Below are 17,821 nucleotides of genomic sequence, written 5' to 3'. Positions count from 1 at the left end.
GCTCTGGCCTTGGCGCCTGCGCAGTCAGGAGCGCGGGCTGAGGCGGGGAGGGGAGGGGCCGCTGAGGGCTCCGCTTCCCGCTCCTGCCCCGCCCTATGGTATCGTATCTTTATCCTATCCTATCCTCTCCTATCCTATCCTGTCCTGAGAGCGGGAAGTGCCCGCGGAGCCCCGAGCTCGTGCTGAGCGGTGGCCGCTGCTGCGGGAGGTCGTGTTGTTGTTTCGTCCCCTCAGCCGGGGCTCCTCTGTGCCTTCCTGTGGTAGGGAGAGGGAGGCCGAGCCTTCCGCGCGGTCCCCCCCCCCCCCCCCCCCCGGCAAATAGCTCTAATTTAAATTAAGTATCTTCTGGTAAAATTTCTGTTTCTTTACCGTTTCTTTGCCGCAGTTTGTTGGCGCCGGCGGAGGGAGATGAGCAGGGATCCCCGGGGCCGGGGGTGCGCCCGGGGCAGAGGCTTTCAGGGGTGGCGAGGAGGATGGCGAGGAGGATGGCGAGGCAGGGGACAGAAGGCAGAGAGCAAAAGGATTCCCGAACCTGGTGAGCCAAATCCTGTGCTTCTACCTGCTTTCTGAAGCCAAAGCGCTTTTCTTTTGACCTACTTCTGTGCTAGGCAATTACAGCTGTTCGTCTCCCGCGGTCAAATGAATCACTGAGAATAAATGCAAAGTTTTACTATCACTTTTTTTTAATCCCCATTTTAATCTTTTTTTTTTTCCCTCCCCCAGCAAAATCTCGACTAGTCCAGTCAACGCTGGACCAGTTTATTCCCTACAAGGGCTGGAAACTTTATTTCTCTGAAGGTATTTTTAGACCAAAATTATATGTAGCAAGTATTTTAATTTTTTTTTTCTAGAATTGGTATATGTTGTGTTTGTAGAGTTATAGGTTCAATAGAAAAACACCAAAATATATATCTTATATAAAACCATGAATACAATACAGACTTCTGTCTTGTGGCATACCGTAATCTCTGTGGGCTGCAAACCTCAGAAAAGAATCCTTAATAGTGTACAATGTGATTTATTTTTTTTAAAGCCTGTTCAATTAGGCACGCAAAACCTCCAGTGTATCAAAGACTGTCATATGCATTCCTCTACTGGACTTTTCATATGTGCTTGTCCTATGCCATCTTTGACAAAGTTCTGTTTTGTAACAGGTCTTACAATAGAACATTACTGTGATACTGTAGAGATCTATCATCCTCCTTAGCTTTGGAATGCAGAAAAATAATGGAAGAGAAATTACCTGTGTATGTATTCTGTGAAACTGAAGTAATTATTTCTCTTAGTTACTAATGTGTTATGTTTCTAATTAGCTTTTAGTGACAAATCTCCTTTTGTCCAGAAGACTCAAGCCTTTGAAAAGTTTTTCATGCAACGCATTGAGCTTTATGACAAGGTAAAAAACAACCCAAAACATATCCCACCCCAACAACCTACTGTTGATACAAGAACATTACAAATCTTGAGTGGTTTTTCCATCAAAAATAACCTCCATCGTAGACATGAAACGTTTATGACATAATTTGGATGTGTTGTGCTTCTAATTTGAAGGGTATTTTGTAACTTACAATGTTTCACAGGATGAAATAGAAAGAAAAGGAAGTATTCTTGTGGATTATAAGGAACTAACACAAGACAGAGAATTGACTAAATCGATACCAAATATATCTACGGAATTAAGGGATATGCCTGAGAAAATACTGCAGTGTATGGGTTTGGCAATTCACCAGGTAAATATGATGTTCTAATACATAGAAGCATAACCCTCACAACAAAGAAGTTATAAATGTTATAAAACCCAAATCTCTGTTTTCCTGTCTTACGAGAAATTAGTGTTTATTTAAAACTCAGATGCTTGAACCTTTCCCATTTCTGTAGGGCCCACAAAATCACATTTTGAAAGTGCTTTGGTGCATTTTGTTTATTCATTGTTACAGCAGTTAAATGTAGTTCTAGCACCTGTGTTACTCCCTAGTGGAAATTCTAATTCCTGGGGGCATTTTTTAATATACCGCAAGTTATTTGTGCTGCCTATCCCACCTCACACAGCAGAACCATGGCTGGTAGATGAATGGTACTTAAAGTAGCATTTCAGTGCCTGTTGACAGGCAAGTTCAGATGTTGGTGCTTTAGTCAAATGAAACTTCACTTTTTGACCACAGCATTAAAGGTTGCTGTATACTTTTTTTTTTTAATTAAAAAACCCAAACACAACGAATAGGTTGATTTTTAAATTCCATTTAAAATAAAGCTTAAAACTGCTCAGAAGCAGAAAAACATTATTTAGTGGGGTGTCACTGGACAGTCATTAGACTTCAGTAGGAGGATCTGATTGTAAAGGATGCTAATTGAACCTAACAGCGAATCCATGAATCCGTGTTGAGCATGGCACACTGCAGCTATGTCCTCCTTTCTGCTCCATGTAGGTGCTGACCAAGGACCTGGAAAGGCATGCTGCAGAGCTGCAGGTGCAGGAAGGATTACCACTTGAGGGAGAACCTATAATAAATGTGCCTCTCATTCATGCCAGGTAATGGGTGTTGAGTGAGTTTTTCCAAGTAAGACCTCTTTGCTTCTTGTCTAACGGTTGTCAGTGTCCATTCATGTTGCTGAAGGCTTACATATTTATTGAAGGACTTGACTCTGTGAAGCTATTTCCAGAAGAACAGTCTACATTTTGCTTTTTTCTTCACCATGACAAAAGCTAAACTGTCCTTGTGAAGAAAAAAGTGAAATGAAACCTGCTTATCAGATGAGCAAACAGCTTGTGACTGGAAAAACTTGTAAGCAGAAAACTGACTTATAAGTAGTACAACTATTCTATAAAGCATGTATTGATTAAAAGCAGAACTACTTAAATTTTTGTTTACTGGAGAAGTTAGGATGTAATTATGATCAAGCTTTTTGTTAGCAAAAGGCACATCTTTATAATAAGGAGGTTGATTTGGAGGGTGTGGACATAAGCTGAAGCTGGTAATATTTATTATTCCTTATATGGATGTTTTGGCAGTGGCATATGAGGATGTGTTATTTCTTATTAGCTTAAATCTATTAAATGATTACTTGTAGACAGTCAAGAATATTAATTCTAACTAAACTTCAATTTGAAATTAAGAAGGCTGATGTTACAATAATTTGGAATAAACTGGGGTTACATTAATTCTGAATGTTTCTTATAACAACAGAATTGCTGTTATGATTTTTAAAATGTGATTTCCTTTGAGTTTTTGATGAAACGAGTCCTTAGAAGTTTTTTCTTTACTTCCTTAAGTAATGGCATCTCAGACTTCAAGGATCTGAGGGGAACTGGGAGTATAAGCTCTGTTTGAGTTTAAAGTACTTTTTTAAAAAAATTATTTTATTTTTTATTATGGTTTTTAATTCCCTGCTGGTGGTGAGTTGGTATGGGAAAGCAGCATGTTTTGGCATGTGGATGGCAAGTGGATTTATTTTGGGGGTTTATTGCCCTATGATGTATTTTTAAGTTCTGCACTTTTATAATTATAAGAGCGAGCTTTTAACTACACAGTAGAATGTGTTTAAGAGAAACCTGTGTCCAAATAAAGGTATGTACAAACTCTCAGATTCTAAGAGACAGTTACAGACCATTATCCTGTAGACAAAAGCATTCCATAAATCAATAATAGATCATGATTCTAAAACAGTTTTGCAGCTCCATGTGTTGGTGATGTTCAGGGTCCTAAGTTGAGGGAGCAGGGAAAAACCTGGATTTCGAAAGCCTTACTCTTATTGGGGCCCAGTGACAGGACAAGGGACAAAGGGTACAAATTAAAACTCTTAAAAATCCATGTGAACGCTGTTTTACTGTGAGAGATGTTGTGTAGTCTCCCTCCATGAAAATATTCAAAACTCAACTGGACTTGTATCTGGGTAACCTGCTCTGGCTGACCCTGCTTGAGCAGGAGGGTTGGACTAGACAACCTTATGAGATCCACTCCATGGTAAACAACTCTGTCTTGAGTTTCATTCTGATTTATTTGTCTAGGTACTTTGTTGCCCTTAAAAAGGGGCAGTGTGTTGTACCTGATGTCCTTATGTCCTTGAAACACAAAAACTCACCCTTTGTTTTGGAGCCTAGGCATGATAAAACTTTGACCCTTTTGCGTTACAGCTCTAGTGTTTATCTGAAATAATGGAAAGAGACAATTATAAAGTAGTTTCTGTTGTATTGCTAATCTCAGTTGTTTACAGGAGGGAGGTGTCACTATATAAACAAACTGTACAGCTGTTGAGATGTATACCTTTGGGGATTATTAAATGTTTTCTAGAACAAGAATCAAAGACTATGCCGTGGGTCCACCGACAAAATATTTCCAACCATTTTTTTCTGGATTACCGTTTTTTTTCACTGGGGGGAGGACTTTTTTTTGTTTGTTTGTTTGGGTGGGTTTTGTGGTTTTTAGATTTCTTTTTGTTCTGCATTTATGTGTGCCAAGCTTTCAAAATGTTAATGCTTAATTTTTGTGCAGGGTGTACAACTATGACCCGCTAACTCAGCTGAAGAACGTCCGGGCCAACTGCTACGGCAAATACATCGCCCTGCGTGGCACCGTCGTGCGTGTCAGCAACATAAAGCCTCTGTGCACCAAGCTGGCTTTTGTGTGTGCCACGTGTGGAGATGTTCAGAGTGTTCCTCTCCCTGATGGAAAGTACACCCTTCCAACTAAGGTAAGTTAAAACCGTTTTACTTCACACTTTTTCCCTTGTCGGTTGTGATTTGCACAAAAAAGACACCACTGGTGGTAAAAAAGAGAAAAAAAATTAAAAATGTAGTCTGTAAAGCTGGGTTAGACAACTGAGACATTGGAAAAAATTAATCATACCATGCAACTCTTGTTACTTCAGGCCCTTTTTACTTGAAAAAACCATATCCTGCTGAAACAGCGTACGTGACAAGCAAAACATAGAAACTCCCTGAAATCTAGAAGAAATATTAACCCCTAATTTCCATTTCACTGCTTATGTTTAAAAAGACTCTTCCACCTGGCTGCAGTGGTTTTCTCTGCCTGCACTGGAGGGTTTTGTGAGTTTTGTTTAGAACTTTCTATTTTCATTTCGCTGTTTGTTATCTGGACTTAAAAAGTTATTAGAAATAGGACAGTGCCTGGTTATTTTATGTCACCTGATGTCCTCAAGTGAAAAAAATTATCTAGAGCATCTGTGGGTATTAAAACAAACCCACCAAAACAAAGCAGCCAACCAAAACACTGCACTAAACAAAAAAACCCCAGGAAAACCCACCCACCACCTCCTTTTCCCCCCCACTGCCCTTCCCCAACTCAAACCAGTTCAGGAAGGGGATCATACAATTCAGCTGTGTTTCTGTGTTTGCTCCAGCAACTGTGAGTCAGAGTTCAGGTGTCTGTGCTTGATAACTCTTCATTAATTATGTACATGCTAATTTAGAGCCCTAATTTAACTAGCTTTTTTCCTGGAACCATAATGAATCCTATTGCTTTGCTTTTTTTTTTTTTCCTAATCAAATGAGGCAGTTTCAACTTATGATTTTAAAAAAGGCTGAGAATGAATTAGAATTCCTGTTGTTACAGTGCCTTGTTCCCGAGTGCCGTGGCCGATCCTTCACAGCTGACAGGAGCTCTCCTTTAACCACTACAGTGGACTGGCAGTCTGTTAAGTAAGCACGTCCTCCCTTCTGCACAAAAATGTAATGCCACAGGATACTCAAAAAGTGACAGGGTGGCTCAACCCCTGTTACACTGTGTAATTTCAATAATCTCATTCTTTTGCAGAAAGCACTCTTCAACATTTGTATCACAAAGCAGTTGTTTTATCCAAGCACTGGTATACTTTGTAACCTACCCTATGGAATAGCTTCCTGGAAATTCCTCCTGCCATTACAGAGTTCTTTGACAAATGTTCAGTTTGTGCTCTTTGCAGCTTCTCTTGATCACTTCTTATTGCATCTATGACTTAATGATTCCCTTTAATGAGATATAAGTCAGCTAGAAAAGACCTATTAAGTTATATCAGTCAGCTGTGTCAGTTGACATGAATGAACTGAAAGTAAACTGGAGGGTTAAAAATCTTGAAGTGATCTTGTGCCCCCCAGTCCTTAAGGTACAGTCAGTAGAAGGAAATAGTGCTACACCTGCCTGTTCATCTACTTTCTTTGTCTAATCAGCAAGTAAAATTTGCGAGACCTTTGCTATGGGGGAGCATAGCAATATTTACAGAAATTACCCGTGTTAAATTAGCAGTAGGAAGGTAGAATACTGTTGCTCCATAATACCTGTTCAGAAGACTGTGATGTGTTTCGTCCCGCTAGCTCACAGCAGGAAGGGTGTCAGCTTGGAAAAAACGGGACTCTGCTTACTTTTTCCCACTTCTAACATTCAGATTCTGTAAGTTCACATGCTCTGTATCAAAAGTCTTGGTGTGACAAGTGACATCTAAGTAAGTTTTTCTTTAGTAACGTTCTGTAATGTAAGCAATTTAAAAATTCATTTAAAAAGTCGTGCTGATGTAGCAGCTCTAGAGGGCGATGTTTATCACAGCTTCTTCGGTAAAGCTTGACTCGGCTTCGAGAAAAACTATCAGAGCTCCAAGTGCAGAGCCAGAACTGAAACTTTGCTAGCCTTTCACAACTCTAGAGTGAACTACTGTTCTTGTTATGGTCTGAGAAATTTCTTGGGCTTTTCTAGGGTTAAAATACCAATTAAGCATTTATGAGGGTTTATAGTGTCTGGCCTCATATTTTTTGTATATAGGGTCCATCTTATTTCATGTACTGTGCTTATTTCTACATTAACATGCTTAGCAGTGCTAGAAAATCTAAGTTTCAACTTGGAGTTCATAGGAGTCTTTCTAAGTTTTATGCATAAATTTATTGAAATCTGAATTGAAAAAGCCTGTTTCTCCAGCACTGTTGTTTCTAGAATTTACCAGGGCATTTCTGCTGTATCTCTTTTCAATTTGGAAAGGATTGGCTGGATGCTTACAGCTGCAGATCCTGGATGCTGCAGCTGACTTGGTGTGTAACTCACCTGTGTTTGGCAGGGTGCAGGAGCTCATGGCAGATGATCAGCGGGAAGCAGGACGGATCCCTCGCACAATCGAGTGTGAGCTGGTTCAAGATCTTGTGGACAGCTGTGTCCCGGGAGATATGGTCACGATCACAGGGATAGTAAAGGTGTCAAGCACTGAGGAAGGTGAAATACCTCATCTGAGAACACTTTCCTCTGAGGGTGGGGTTTTCTTAGGGATTACGCAAGAACAGCCACTCCCCGTAATCTGAGCTCTCAAAGTCGTAAATTCATTAAGGGTACATTTCTTCAGAAGTTACCAGAGTTTTACAGTGAAGAGTTCTTTTGACAGGAGGGCTGCCCAACAGGTGCACTGCCTCTAATCACTGATAGAGGGTGGGGTTTGCAGCACAACTGCGGGCCTGCATGTGAAGTGCCAGTCTGACATCTGATGTCAGCTGACAGAAAAGCCATCTTGGGACCACTAATGTAGGGGGGACATCCCTATTTCCTGAAGTCTCACTATGACTCACCATTTCCTTTAATATCTCCTTCAAACATTAGGAGAACTTTCACAGTGTTGTGAAGGACTGTTATCTTTCTTAGTTTAGTCCTCCCTAGTCAAATTTTACAACTTTTTTTTTTAAATATATTGTGCAAAGCTGTAACAGAATACATTGCAGATAACTGCAGTACTGTTTTACTCTGAGACTTCATTCTCTGCTCAATGATCACTGGAGTGTATAGAAAATGGTTAATTATTAAGCTATATGTTTAATGCTTCTGCACTGTGCATCTTTTTCTCCTCTGAATATTGAGTGGAAACATTTTATATTCAACTTTTACTTGACTGCAATAATGTAATAATTTAAAATTCCTGGAAAACTTATTTTATTCTGGGAGAAAATTCTCTGTCTCAACATAGACCCTCCATTTCAGCAACATATTTTCTTGTGTATGTGAATGGAGAAACCTTAAAAGAACAAATGTAATTAGAAACTTATTTTGCATCAATTTTAGAAAATGCAGATGTTCAGTACTTAAATATGAACATTTTGCACATATGTATGATATTTCTGAATTATTCTATGCCATTTGTAGATAATATGAATACTTAATGATAGAAGAAAAATGCTCCATCATCCTTTCTCAATTTTTCTAACAGGAGCTTCTAAAAATAAGAATGACAAGTGTATGTTCTTGTTGTACATTGAGGCAAATTCTGTCAGCAACAGTAAAGGACAAAAACTAAAGAATTTTGATGATGAGACTTTTCAAAGATCGTTCATGGAGTTTTCACTTAAAGACCTCTATGCTGTCCAAGAAATTCAAGCTGAGGAAAATCTCTTCAGGCTCATCGTAAAGTAAGTTGTGTTAGACCTAGACTAGGTCTAGGATTGGACTTGTGAATCAGTATGACCACCCTCAGACAAATGTGACAGCTCATCTTAAAGCTATGAAATGTCCAAGGCTTGTGCAACAGAAACCACAGAGATATAACAGACTTTAGTGGGTAAGGAACTTGAGAGGAAGTGAAACTATTGCAGTGGGGATGTTAGGACTTTGGGAGGGGTTTAAGGATACAATGAGTTAGCTGTGTTTTATTTCAACCCTGAGACAGAAAGCTATGAATAAAAAAACAATTAATTAATTTTGCTCCTCACTGAGCAAATTCAAGTTAGAAGTACCATTTTGTTCTCTGCTTTACAGTGGAGGAAAGAGCTGCAAGAACTGAGCCTAGGGTGTGAAAAACCCTCATTTCAGACTGAGAAATACTCTTCTAGGTGTCCCTCAGGCCCTCCCAGTGGAGTCAAAGAATGCAAAACTAGAACTTTAAAAGTAGGGTTACAGTTAGTTGCTTGATTAAGATAAGAAGAGGTGCAGAAACCACTGGGAAGCTGGTTCTCCTCTGTCTTGGTGGGAATTCGAGTGAAAGTCTTTTCTTATTATCAAGCATTTCTTGTTGTGCAAATATTTCAAGAAATTTGATGCTGCTGGTCTAAACTGATTCTGCTGGAAATTCAGCAGCAGCCAACTAAAAGTTTTATATGTTTATAAAGGTGTTCTGTGACAAGAGACAGAATAAGGGGTTATTTAATACTGATGTGTTGATTTATACTCCCCTCATGTTGAATTGTTCTTTGTTTTTCAGCTCTCTTTGTCCTGCAATCTATGGCCACGAGGTAAGTAATTTAACAACTCTGCTTGCAATTTCTGATTGAAATGTTTATGCCACAGTAAACTCCTAAAGGATTTATAAAACTTTCCTGGGGTGTGGGTAAGGGACTGTTACTGGTGACTGTGACTCCCAGTCACTTTTGGTATCAAGGAAGTGGCAGCCTTATACCTTTAAGTTCAGTCATCCAAAATGAAAAGAGTTATTACAGCCAATGCTAGGGAGCTTGTCAGTATTGGTCACCATGATCAAATACTTATCAGTGTTGGTATGTTCCACAACAGATTGTAAAGGCAGGTTTGGCCCTGGCATTATTTGGAGGATGTCAGAAGTTTGTGGATGACAAGAACAGAATCCCAGTGCGAGGAGATCCACATGTTCTGGTTGTTGGAGATCCAGGATTAGGAAAAAGTCAAATGTTGCAAGTATGGATTGATGTAGCACTGTCCTCTGTCTTTCTCTAATTCCTTGTTATCTTGACTTCTTGTAATCATGGTAGGATAGGTGTGCTAAGACCAAGGGGTTGCTTGAGCCTGGCTGGAGTTATGTTTTCATGTAGGATGCCTCAAATATAGGATAGTACCCAAAGGGGTACTTGCAAGGAGCCTTGCAGAAGGGCCTATTATATATCTACCTATGGACTTTCAGGTATAGGTTTATAGGCTTGTTGTCTTGCCCTTCTGTATACACCCTTTTCCCCAGTGAGGAGGTTCACTCCTTCCTGTCTTCACTTAGCTGGTCCACTGTCAGAATAAGTACACTCTTGGAACAAATGCAACTTTTTGCCATGTAACTCACCTCCAGTGAGGTTTACTTCCATTCTCTTGCCCTGTTTTTATGTTGCTAGAACAGATCTTGGCTTTCTGGGAGAGGGACCTGCTGCTGCATTTGGGTTTTAATCTTGGTGGGCATTTCTGCATGACCATGACAAAATCAGTTAGTAATAGGGTTGGGGTTTTTTTGTCTTAAACGGAATGGTTTTAAAATTCCATTTCTTTTCACATAGTTACTGTGAAGTGAAAGAGGGACAGAGTTCACTTAGACCTGCAGCATTGCATACCTTGTTTAAAAAGCCTGAGTCTTTCTAATGTGGACCTGTTATGTTAGGATGTGATTTGCAATAATTTAACCACAATGGACTTGTTTGCAAGCATCTTAACAAACACATTTTTAAATTATTTTTTTGTTGAATGGGGACTCTCTGGCACAGAGTAGCTGATTTGTTTTCTTCACATTGGCATTCTGTTTTTTAGTAACATTTAAGAAAAGCTAGTACTCTGTTCCTCAGATACAACCCTGAGACAAGATTCCTCTCAGTCATCACTGTCAGAGAAAAGAATCCTAAGGAGAAAAGCCAAGGAACCTGTGTAGGAGCCAGGGTTTTTGGTTTGGGGTTGGTTTTTTTTTTTTGGTTGGTTGGGGTTTTTTTTCCCTACTTGGTGCCTGTCACATATTTGATACTAAACAAGTATTCAAGTGTTATCTTTTAAATAAAACAGAGGTGCCAGTTGCAGAGTAATTATAGGTATTATCTGAGAAAATCCAGTTATAACTGTGTTCTAGGCAAATTTAACTGCAACCTGTCTGTGTTCAAGCTTACCATGCTTTGCTTTTCTAGTTCATATTTCAGATTGCAGGCTGCTTTCTGAACACTAGAGTCATGGAGAAAACTAGGACTGTCCTTTATCCCTTAGCTGTGGGGAGAACTACGTGTGCTTTCTGTGAAGCAGCATGTGTTGGGCACTAGGGCAAGACTCTAGTCTAAACAGACCTTGGGGTCTGAAGATACAGAAACTATTTATCTGCAATTCCATGACAGACATTACGTCCCTGAGCATTTCAACATACTTTTAAAATGTGCTTTAAGTGCTGTGCCCAAGGTCCCAGTAATTTTGATAACACAGTAGGGTACGGCTGTACTGCAAGTGACCAAAGTTTCTCCTACTGCATTGCACAAGTATGTCTCTTGGGGTTGCAAGGAGTTATAGCTTTACAGTTGGGCCATGTAAAATAGAAATAAGTTTGGGTTTACTTTGAATTGTTTCTCTAGAATAAGCTTTATGAAATTCTTCACTTTGGGGAGGGCAAAAGTATTTCTTTCTCTTCTAGGCAGTATGTAACGTTGCTCCTCGAGGTGTGTATGTTTGTGGTAATACTTCCACCAGCTCTGGCCTGACTGTTACACTGTCTAGAGATGGCACTTCTGGAGATTTTGCCTTGGAAGCTGGTGCTTTAGTGCTTGGAGATCAAGGTAATACATGTAATGCCACAGGTTTTGTATGATGATATGTGAGGGGCAGGAGTGTGTGCACTGCTGACTCTAAGATTAACCACAGTGCTCGTTTAACGGTGGACTAAAAATATATATTTAAAGTATGATATTGGCTTTCCACACCGTGGGAAATTCTGAGCTTCACCAGTGACTTCTCTTGAGGGGACCCCTGCTTTCCTTGGGTGTAGGAAAACTTGAGTTCTGCAATTCACATACTAGACTTACTGTCAAAGAACTAGTTTGTTGTTTTTTTTTTTGTTCAGAAATGTGACTCGATGGCATCTGCTGGACTCTTAAAATTTTTGAAAAAGAGATAGCTTATGAGATTTGTTGTCTATTTATAAAAAGCTTGTTTGGTCATTTTAATGTGTAATCAAGATCTACAAGTCAGGCTGACTTCATAATGCTTTGGCTGCATTACCATGAAGTGAAAACAAACCTTGCTGAAATGGAGACTTTGTCCAGTGTCTCCTGCAGTCCCTAGGATTCTAGGTTGGACTTCTGATGTAGTGACTATTGGATTGTAGGACACACTTGCCCATCAGTTAATGTGTTTTCTAGTAAGTCTTTTGTTTTAATTGCTTCCAGGAATTTGTGGAATAGATGAATTTGACAAGATGGGAAACCAGCATCAGGCTTTGTTGGAAGCCATGGAACAGCAAAGCATCAGCCTTGCCAAGGCTGGCATTGTTTGCAGTTTGCCAGCTCGGACATCCATTGTTGCTGCAGCAAACCCAGTTGGAGGACATTATAACAAAGCCAAAACAGTGTCTGAGAACTTAAAGTGAGCACTTTCTGAAATGCTGCTTTTATAGTTCACATTCAGGAGTAGATGTTTCTGGTAGTCTTGTATCTTGTGTATAATTGCTTTCTAGTTTTCTGGAGCTTGAACACAAACTTTAATAATTTTTGGTGGCTCTTGAGAGAGAAATTGCTTTTCTACTTTATTCTGAATGAACAGGACAGGACTTTTTTATATGTACTTGAAGTGGAACAGGGTTGCTATAAATTTTCCTCTTCTCTGAGCACTGTGTGGTTCCTTGCCTTTACTCTAGAATGGGGAGTGCTTTACTGTCAAGATTTGATCTGGTTTTCATTCTGCTGGACACCCCCAATGAAGACCACGACCACCTGCTGTCCGAGCACGTGATGGCGATCCGGGCAGGGAAGCAGGCAGGGAGCAGCAGCGCCGCTGTGACCCGGACCAGCTCCCAGGACCGCTCTGTCCTTCAGGCTGTGTCTGATAGACCACTGCTTGAAAGGCTAAAGGTAGGACTTGTCCTGTGATTGTTGCTCTGCCCCTGCACTGGGACCTGGTGACGCTGACCTGCTGGATGTCCTCAGTCTGCCACTCCCATTCTTCTCATAATTGCTTCTGAATTAGAGGAAGCATTTACCTGTTTCTACCAATTGCCCCTTGTAGCTAACATGACCTGTCCTGCCAGAAGATGTGGCTCAAAACATCTTCATCACATGGAAGAGAATTTATTAGCTGAGCTGTTGGGTTTTTGGTTGTGAGAAGACACTTTGCAAATTTGCTGTGTTAGGTTTCAATAAAGAGCTACAAAATTAGACTGGATATAATAATTTGATATAACGTGATATGCAATGAAGTATTGAATCCAAATAAAGCCATGTGTAAACAAATCCTTGGGCATCTGCAATTAGGCAGATTCACGGATTACAGGAGAGGAAGTATATTAGACTTCAGTGATCAGTTTGGGAGCTGATATTGTCCAATGACAGGTCTTGGGAGAAATACTCCTGCTGAAGCTAAACCCATGCACTTCTGGAAATGGGATATCAGCAGTGATGGGTTAGTCTTCTGCAGAGCTGTAACAACTGGGAATTTGGATTTTCTCTTTTTGAGAAAGAATTCATTATATAGTTAAATCCCATTTGGCACTTCTTATCATGGCAAATGAGAAGCCTTGGCTGCTTCTGAAATGGCCAAGCGTGTGTGTTTACATGTCTAAGCACAGTGTATGGACTTCAAGTACACTGTTCATATATTAAGCACTAAAGCCCCTATAGCGATGACTCCACCAGATAAAGCATAGATGATGATGATTTTATATTAAAACTTTTATTGTATAGGGTTCTGACAGAAATCTAAGCTTCTTGTATTTGGGTTAGATCTCAACAGGAGAAAACTTTGATGCCATTCCACATCAGCTGCTGAGGAAGTACGTGGGTTATGCCCGGCAGTACGTTCATCCAAATTTATCTCCAGAGGCTGCACAGGTCCTCCAGGAATTCTACCTTGAGCTCCGGAAGCAGAACCAGGGAGCAGACAGTACCCCAATCACCACGAGGCAGCTGGAGTCGCTGATTCGACTCACAGAGGTAAATTCAAGCTGTAGTACTCCAGGGACTGAAAGCAAAGAGATTATTCCTAAGATACTTCTGATGTCCTATAATTTTTGACAGCTTATTCACCACTCTGCTTTTTTTGTTTTGTTTAAAAAAAAAAAGTGAGAATGGAAGAGGCCTAGAAGTGTTTAAGAGCTACTGTTCCTTAAAGCCTCTTATAAAGTAAAACACTCTTGAGGGGGCGGAAAGGGAATCTATCACATTCCCCAAAAGGAGAAAAAGTAGGTACAGGCAGGAACAACCTGCTGCCAATCTTTAACTTAGAATGCTGCTGTTGTCCCTAACACTCTGCCTTAATAACACTATTTGTGATCTGCTGCTTCACAAGAATACGAAGCAAACAAACTCCAAGCTACAGCCTAATAATGCAAGTATGCAGGAGGTGACATTGTAACACTAACAAAAAAAAAAATTTCCTCTAAATCCTCTAGGCTTCGGTTCCATCTCTGCTCCTAAAATTTGCACTTGTTGTAGAGTGATTGTAGCTTTTTTCACATCAGCTATAATATATCTTTAATAAACCTTTGTGTGGTTTTTTTGTTGTTTTGTTTTAAGGCACGATCAAGGCTGGAATTAAGAGAGAAATGTACCAAGGAAGATGCTGAGGATGTAATAGAAATAATGAAATACAGGTAACACACACTGCTTTAAAAATTAAATAAATCACGGTGTTATTCATTCAAAACTTTTTTTTTTAACATATGCAAACACAGTGAAGAAATCACTTGATCAAATTTAGGCCCTTAATACTAATATTTGGATTTATCTTTGAAAGCTGACAGCAGCTGTAAGTTGAACACAATTGCTTAGGCCTTTATGTGATCACAGTAGTTGTGTATATCCGTGCACAGCAACTTAGGCATGAGGCTGCTGAAAGTTTTTTTTCTCTCATGTGATTACTCTTTGTTGTTGCAGCTGAACAATTAAAGTTTAAAAGCAGTTTTGACGAATGCTTAGTCTAAGTTCCTTAGACAATGACTTCCTTGATAGGGGATGGTTTCCTATGTGGCTTCTGAAAGCCTTCTCAAGCAGTTTTAGGAAGCAAATCCACATATGTTTGCTTTTATCTCCTGCTGATCTTTTCTTAATCTGTTTTTAGCATGCTGGGAACCTACTCCGACGAGTTTGGAAAGCTGGACTTTGAGCGTTCCCAGCACGGGTCTGGGATGAGCAACCGGTCTCAAGCAAAAAGATTTATTTCTGCCCTGAACAGCATCGCAGAAAGAACCTACAACAACCTCTTTGACCTGCAGCAGCTTCGGCAGATTGCAAAGGAGCTACAGATACGGGTGAGTCTGGAAATCAGGCGTTCCTTCAACAGCAAACTGCAAGACTAGTCAAAATTATTTATTGCAAAATGGGAAGTAGAAAAGGCACATCTGTTGTGCCTCCTTGTGCCTCTTTGCAGTGAACAGAAATAACCAATTTAATGCTGCTTCTAGGCTGAACAGTCTTCTTGAAGTGCCTTTGTAAGCTTTACTAACCTCACCAGCTGTTCGGCAGCAGCAACTCCTCGCACTAGTAAGGGCTGATTCTGCTTCTGAAGCTGGTCCTTGACAAGACCCTGCTTTGTTCTGTGAAAAGCAATATGGGTTTCAGTTTAGTTTAGTCCCTCTGGCTCCCCAGAGGGCACACCTACTTTTGTTCCAAAATTTATCCTTGTGGTGTCCCTGCTCTATTTCAGCAGTGCAATGGTGTTTCTGCTTGACCTCCTCTGGATGAAATATTGTGTTTTGGGTTTTCATTCCTGCTTCAAGCATCCTAATGTTGTAACTTGATAGGAACATCATGTAGGACACATGGCCACAAATGTATTTTACCCTGTAATTGACTTGCATTCTGTATTTGTGGAGGGCTTCAGCCAAAGAAAAATATTGGTGGCTAATTCTACTTTTTGCTTTATGTTAAAGAGTTTTAAATGCCAACTTAAAACTGGATTTCAGATGTAATGAGTGAAAAGTAGTGATAATAAGTTTCATAAAGATAAATTATGGGAAGTGGTGCTGTTCTTTCTGTTACCTGGTGACCCTACTTGGGCCTGCTGGGGCAAGATGGCTTCAGTTTCCAAACTTGTTGAACTGTTGACTGTACACAAGTCTAGATTTGTTTTGAATCCTGTCTGACAGAACGTGGTACATCCAGCTCTCTTCTCCCACGACCATCAGTAATTCAGTGACTACTTAAAGTTAATTCAATTAACTCTCATTCTCCCTTCATATAGAGAATATTTTTTGCCCATTCAGAGTTCTACACCTGGAAATCAGTGAGAGCTGTAGAAATCAGGCTTTTCTTTGGTAGGTACTTGTGTTACAGAACTTGAATTTATACATACAGAACTGCATACTTTGTGCATGTCATAAAGTTCTGTGTAACACTACAGTAAAAACAGTGTGTAAGTAGAGCACAGAAGGGTGGGACTGATGGTGTGCCACCTCCTAGTAGGTCAACAGTTCGCTGAGGAAACCAACCTATTGTTAGCTCACTTTATTTCACTGAGTTCTTTGAAATGGTTTATGGTGCTTTACATCAGATAAGGTGTCATTCTCCAGTTTGATATTTTTGTCTTTATTTTCTCCAGGTATCTGATTTTGAAAGCTTTATTGGATCCCTGAATGACCAGGGTTATCTTTTGAAAAAAGGTTCAAGGGTTTATCAGCTTCAGACAATGTGAAAAGAGTCACTGTGATAAACTTCCCTGGGACATGATGGATACACTGATGGACCTGCAGCAGTGAGACACTGAGCTGCAGCCTGGCACTGCTGGCACTGGGGCTGACTGAGGCTGAGATTTCCCTTCAGAAACTGAAGTGCCCCCAGGCTTGTTTTAAAGCTGCTCAGGACAAACTGACACGTGGTATTGCTGCCTGACTCATCCTGTAGGGTCTGCTTACCCAAAAGGGACTGCGTAGGACTAGAATGCACCTCATCATCCTTGAGGAGTGGGAAGTGTGGGTTTACATTGACATTATTACAGTGCCAGGACAGATTTTACTTCTAAACCCAGAAATCTTTCATGAGAAGATGGTATGAGCTGTATTTTCAGCATCAGGGGGAATTTAAAGTGTTGAAATGTTTCAAAAAAGTTGGGAACCTTCATGTTGAGACAAGACTGTTTTTACAGCTGTTACCAAATGGCACCTTTTTGAAACTGCCTTGATTTGCTGCTTGGAAGTTTGATATTTATTGGTCTTTGAAGCTGAGATTTAATTTGAAATGCAAGTCTGATTTAAGAAAATATCCTTATAGCAGTATTTATTATGTAAAACAAGAACTAGATTTTGACTTTCATTAAACTTTATATGTGAGAAATATTATTTGTTCAAAACTGTTGTACGGTGTTTGTGGCCACTGCAAGATCTATAACAACAAACAAGTAATGGATGTCTTTGTTCCTGACACAGAAGAATGTGTGTTCAGCAAGAGCAAAGTGCTGAGTTTGATGAAATCAGAATCATGGTCTGGTGCAATAAAATAGCAGATAGGAAGATTTTAGTGTAAGTATTAAAAAAACAACACAAAATGACCCAAAGACTAATATATTTTTAAAAAATCAAGAATGCATTGCTGATCCTTCTGCTTTCCTTCTTTTATTTCTAGGGTAAGATATGATAGATTTAAGAAAGCAGAAATACTGAAGCTTTATTGCCTTATCTTCTAATTTAAGTGCCAGGAGGGTCTGATCTGCACCATCCTTCCACAGCCATTTGGTACCAAAATCCAAGCGCTGAAAGAACATGTTAAACTGCTCAAGGCTGCCTTAGTGTGAATCTACTCCACCATACCTGAATCTGAAAACTAGTTTGGCAGATGAGATACTTTTAAGAGAGCCAAGAAATTATAGTTCCACACCCGAACACTCCAGGGCCAAGCACTCACCTCTGTCCAGGTTGTGGTTAATGGCTCTTTTGAAAAAAAAATACAGCAGTTGTCAGTCTGTCTGTCCGCGTGTGGGGGAATGGGGGCAGCAGAGGAGACACCTTCTTGCAAATTGGGACT

The 17,821-nt window shown here is 40.0% G+C and overlaps 1 protein-coding gene across 2 annotated transcripts; it reads left to right on the top strand.

Annotated features, from left to right (window-relative positions):
* Positions 1–24: 24 nt before the first annotated feature.
* On the top strand, positions 25–17,136 carry MCM8 (minichromosome maintenance 8 homologous recombination repair factor). Of its 2 annotated transcripts, none has more exons than XM_064647697.1 (19): positions 25–98; positions 386–535; positions 724–798; positions 1,314–1,396; positions 1,581–1,730; positions 2,427–2,530; positions 4,491–4,689; positions 5,571–5,656; positions 7,039–7,190; positions 8,170–8,368; positions 9,157–9,187; positions 9,465–9,605; positions 11,290–11,431; positions 12,041–12,236; positions 12,508–12,721; positions 13,589–13,798; positions 14,381–14,457; positions 14,925–15,114; positions 16,404–17,136. In XM_064647697.1, exons 2-19 carry the CDS (start codon positions 409–411, stop codon positions 16,494–16,496), a joined length of 2,469 nt encoding a protein of 822 aa, XP_064503767.1. In that variant the 5' UTR covers positions 25–98; positions 386–408; the 3' UTR covers positions 16,497–17,136. The 2 variants fall into 2 exon arrangements, with proteins under 2 accessions (XP_064503767.1, XP_064503766.1); XM_064647696.1 differs by lacking the exon at positions 25–98 and adding an exon at positions 99–260.
* Positions 17,137–17,821: the final 685 nt, after the last annotated feature.

Source organism: Pseudopipra pipra, chromosome 3 (genome assembly GCF_036250125.1).
Source record: "Pseudopipra pipra isolate bDixPip1 chromosome 3, bDixPip1.hap1, whole genome shotgun sequence".
In the NCBI taxonomy this organism is placed as follows: Eukaryota; Metazoa; Chordata; class Aves; order Passeriformes; family Pipridae; genus Pseudopipra; species Pseudopipra pipra.
The sequence above is the reverse complement of the archived record's forward strand: the minus strand, read 5'-3'. Positions and strand labels throughout refer to the sequence as shown.

Bases quoted from the DNA above. Each gene is read 5' to 3' on its own strand.
- MCM8 (XM_064647697.1), top strand. From the start codon at position 409: ATGAGCAGGGATCCCCGGGGCCGGGGGTGCGCCCGGGGCAGAGGCTTT. The intron at 8,369-9,156 runs GTAAGTTGTGTT...TTTGTTTTTCAG, and splicing joins CTCTTCAGGCTCATCGTAAA to CTCTCTTTGTCCTGCAATCT. The intron at 9,606-11,289 runs GTATGGATTGAT...TTTCTCTTCTAG, and splicing joins GAAAAAGTCAAATGTTGCAA to GCAGTATGTAACGTTGCTCC.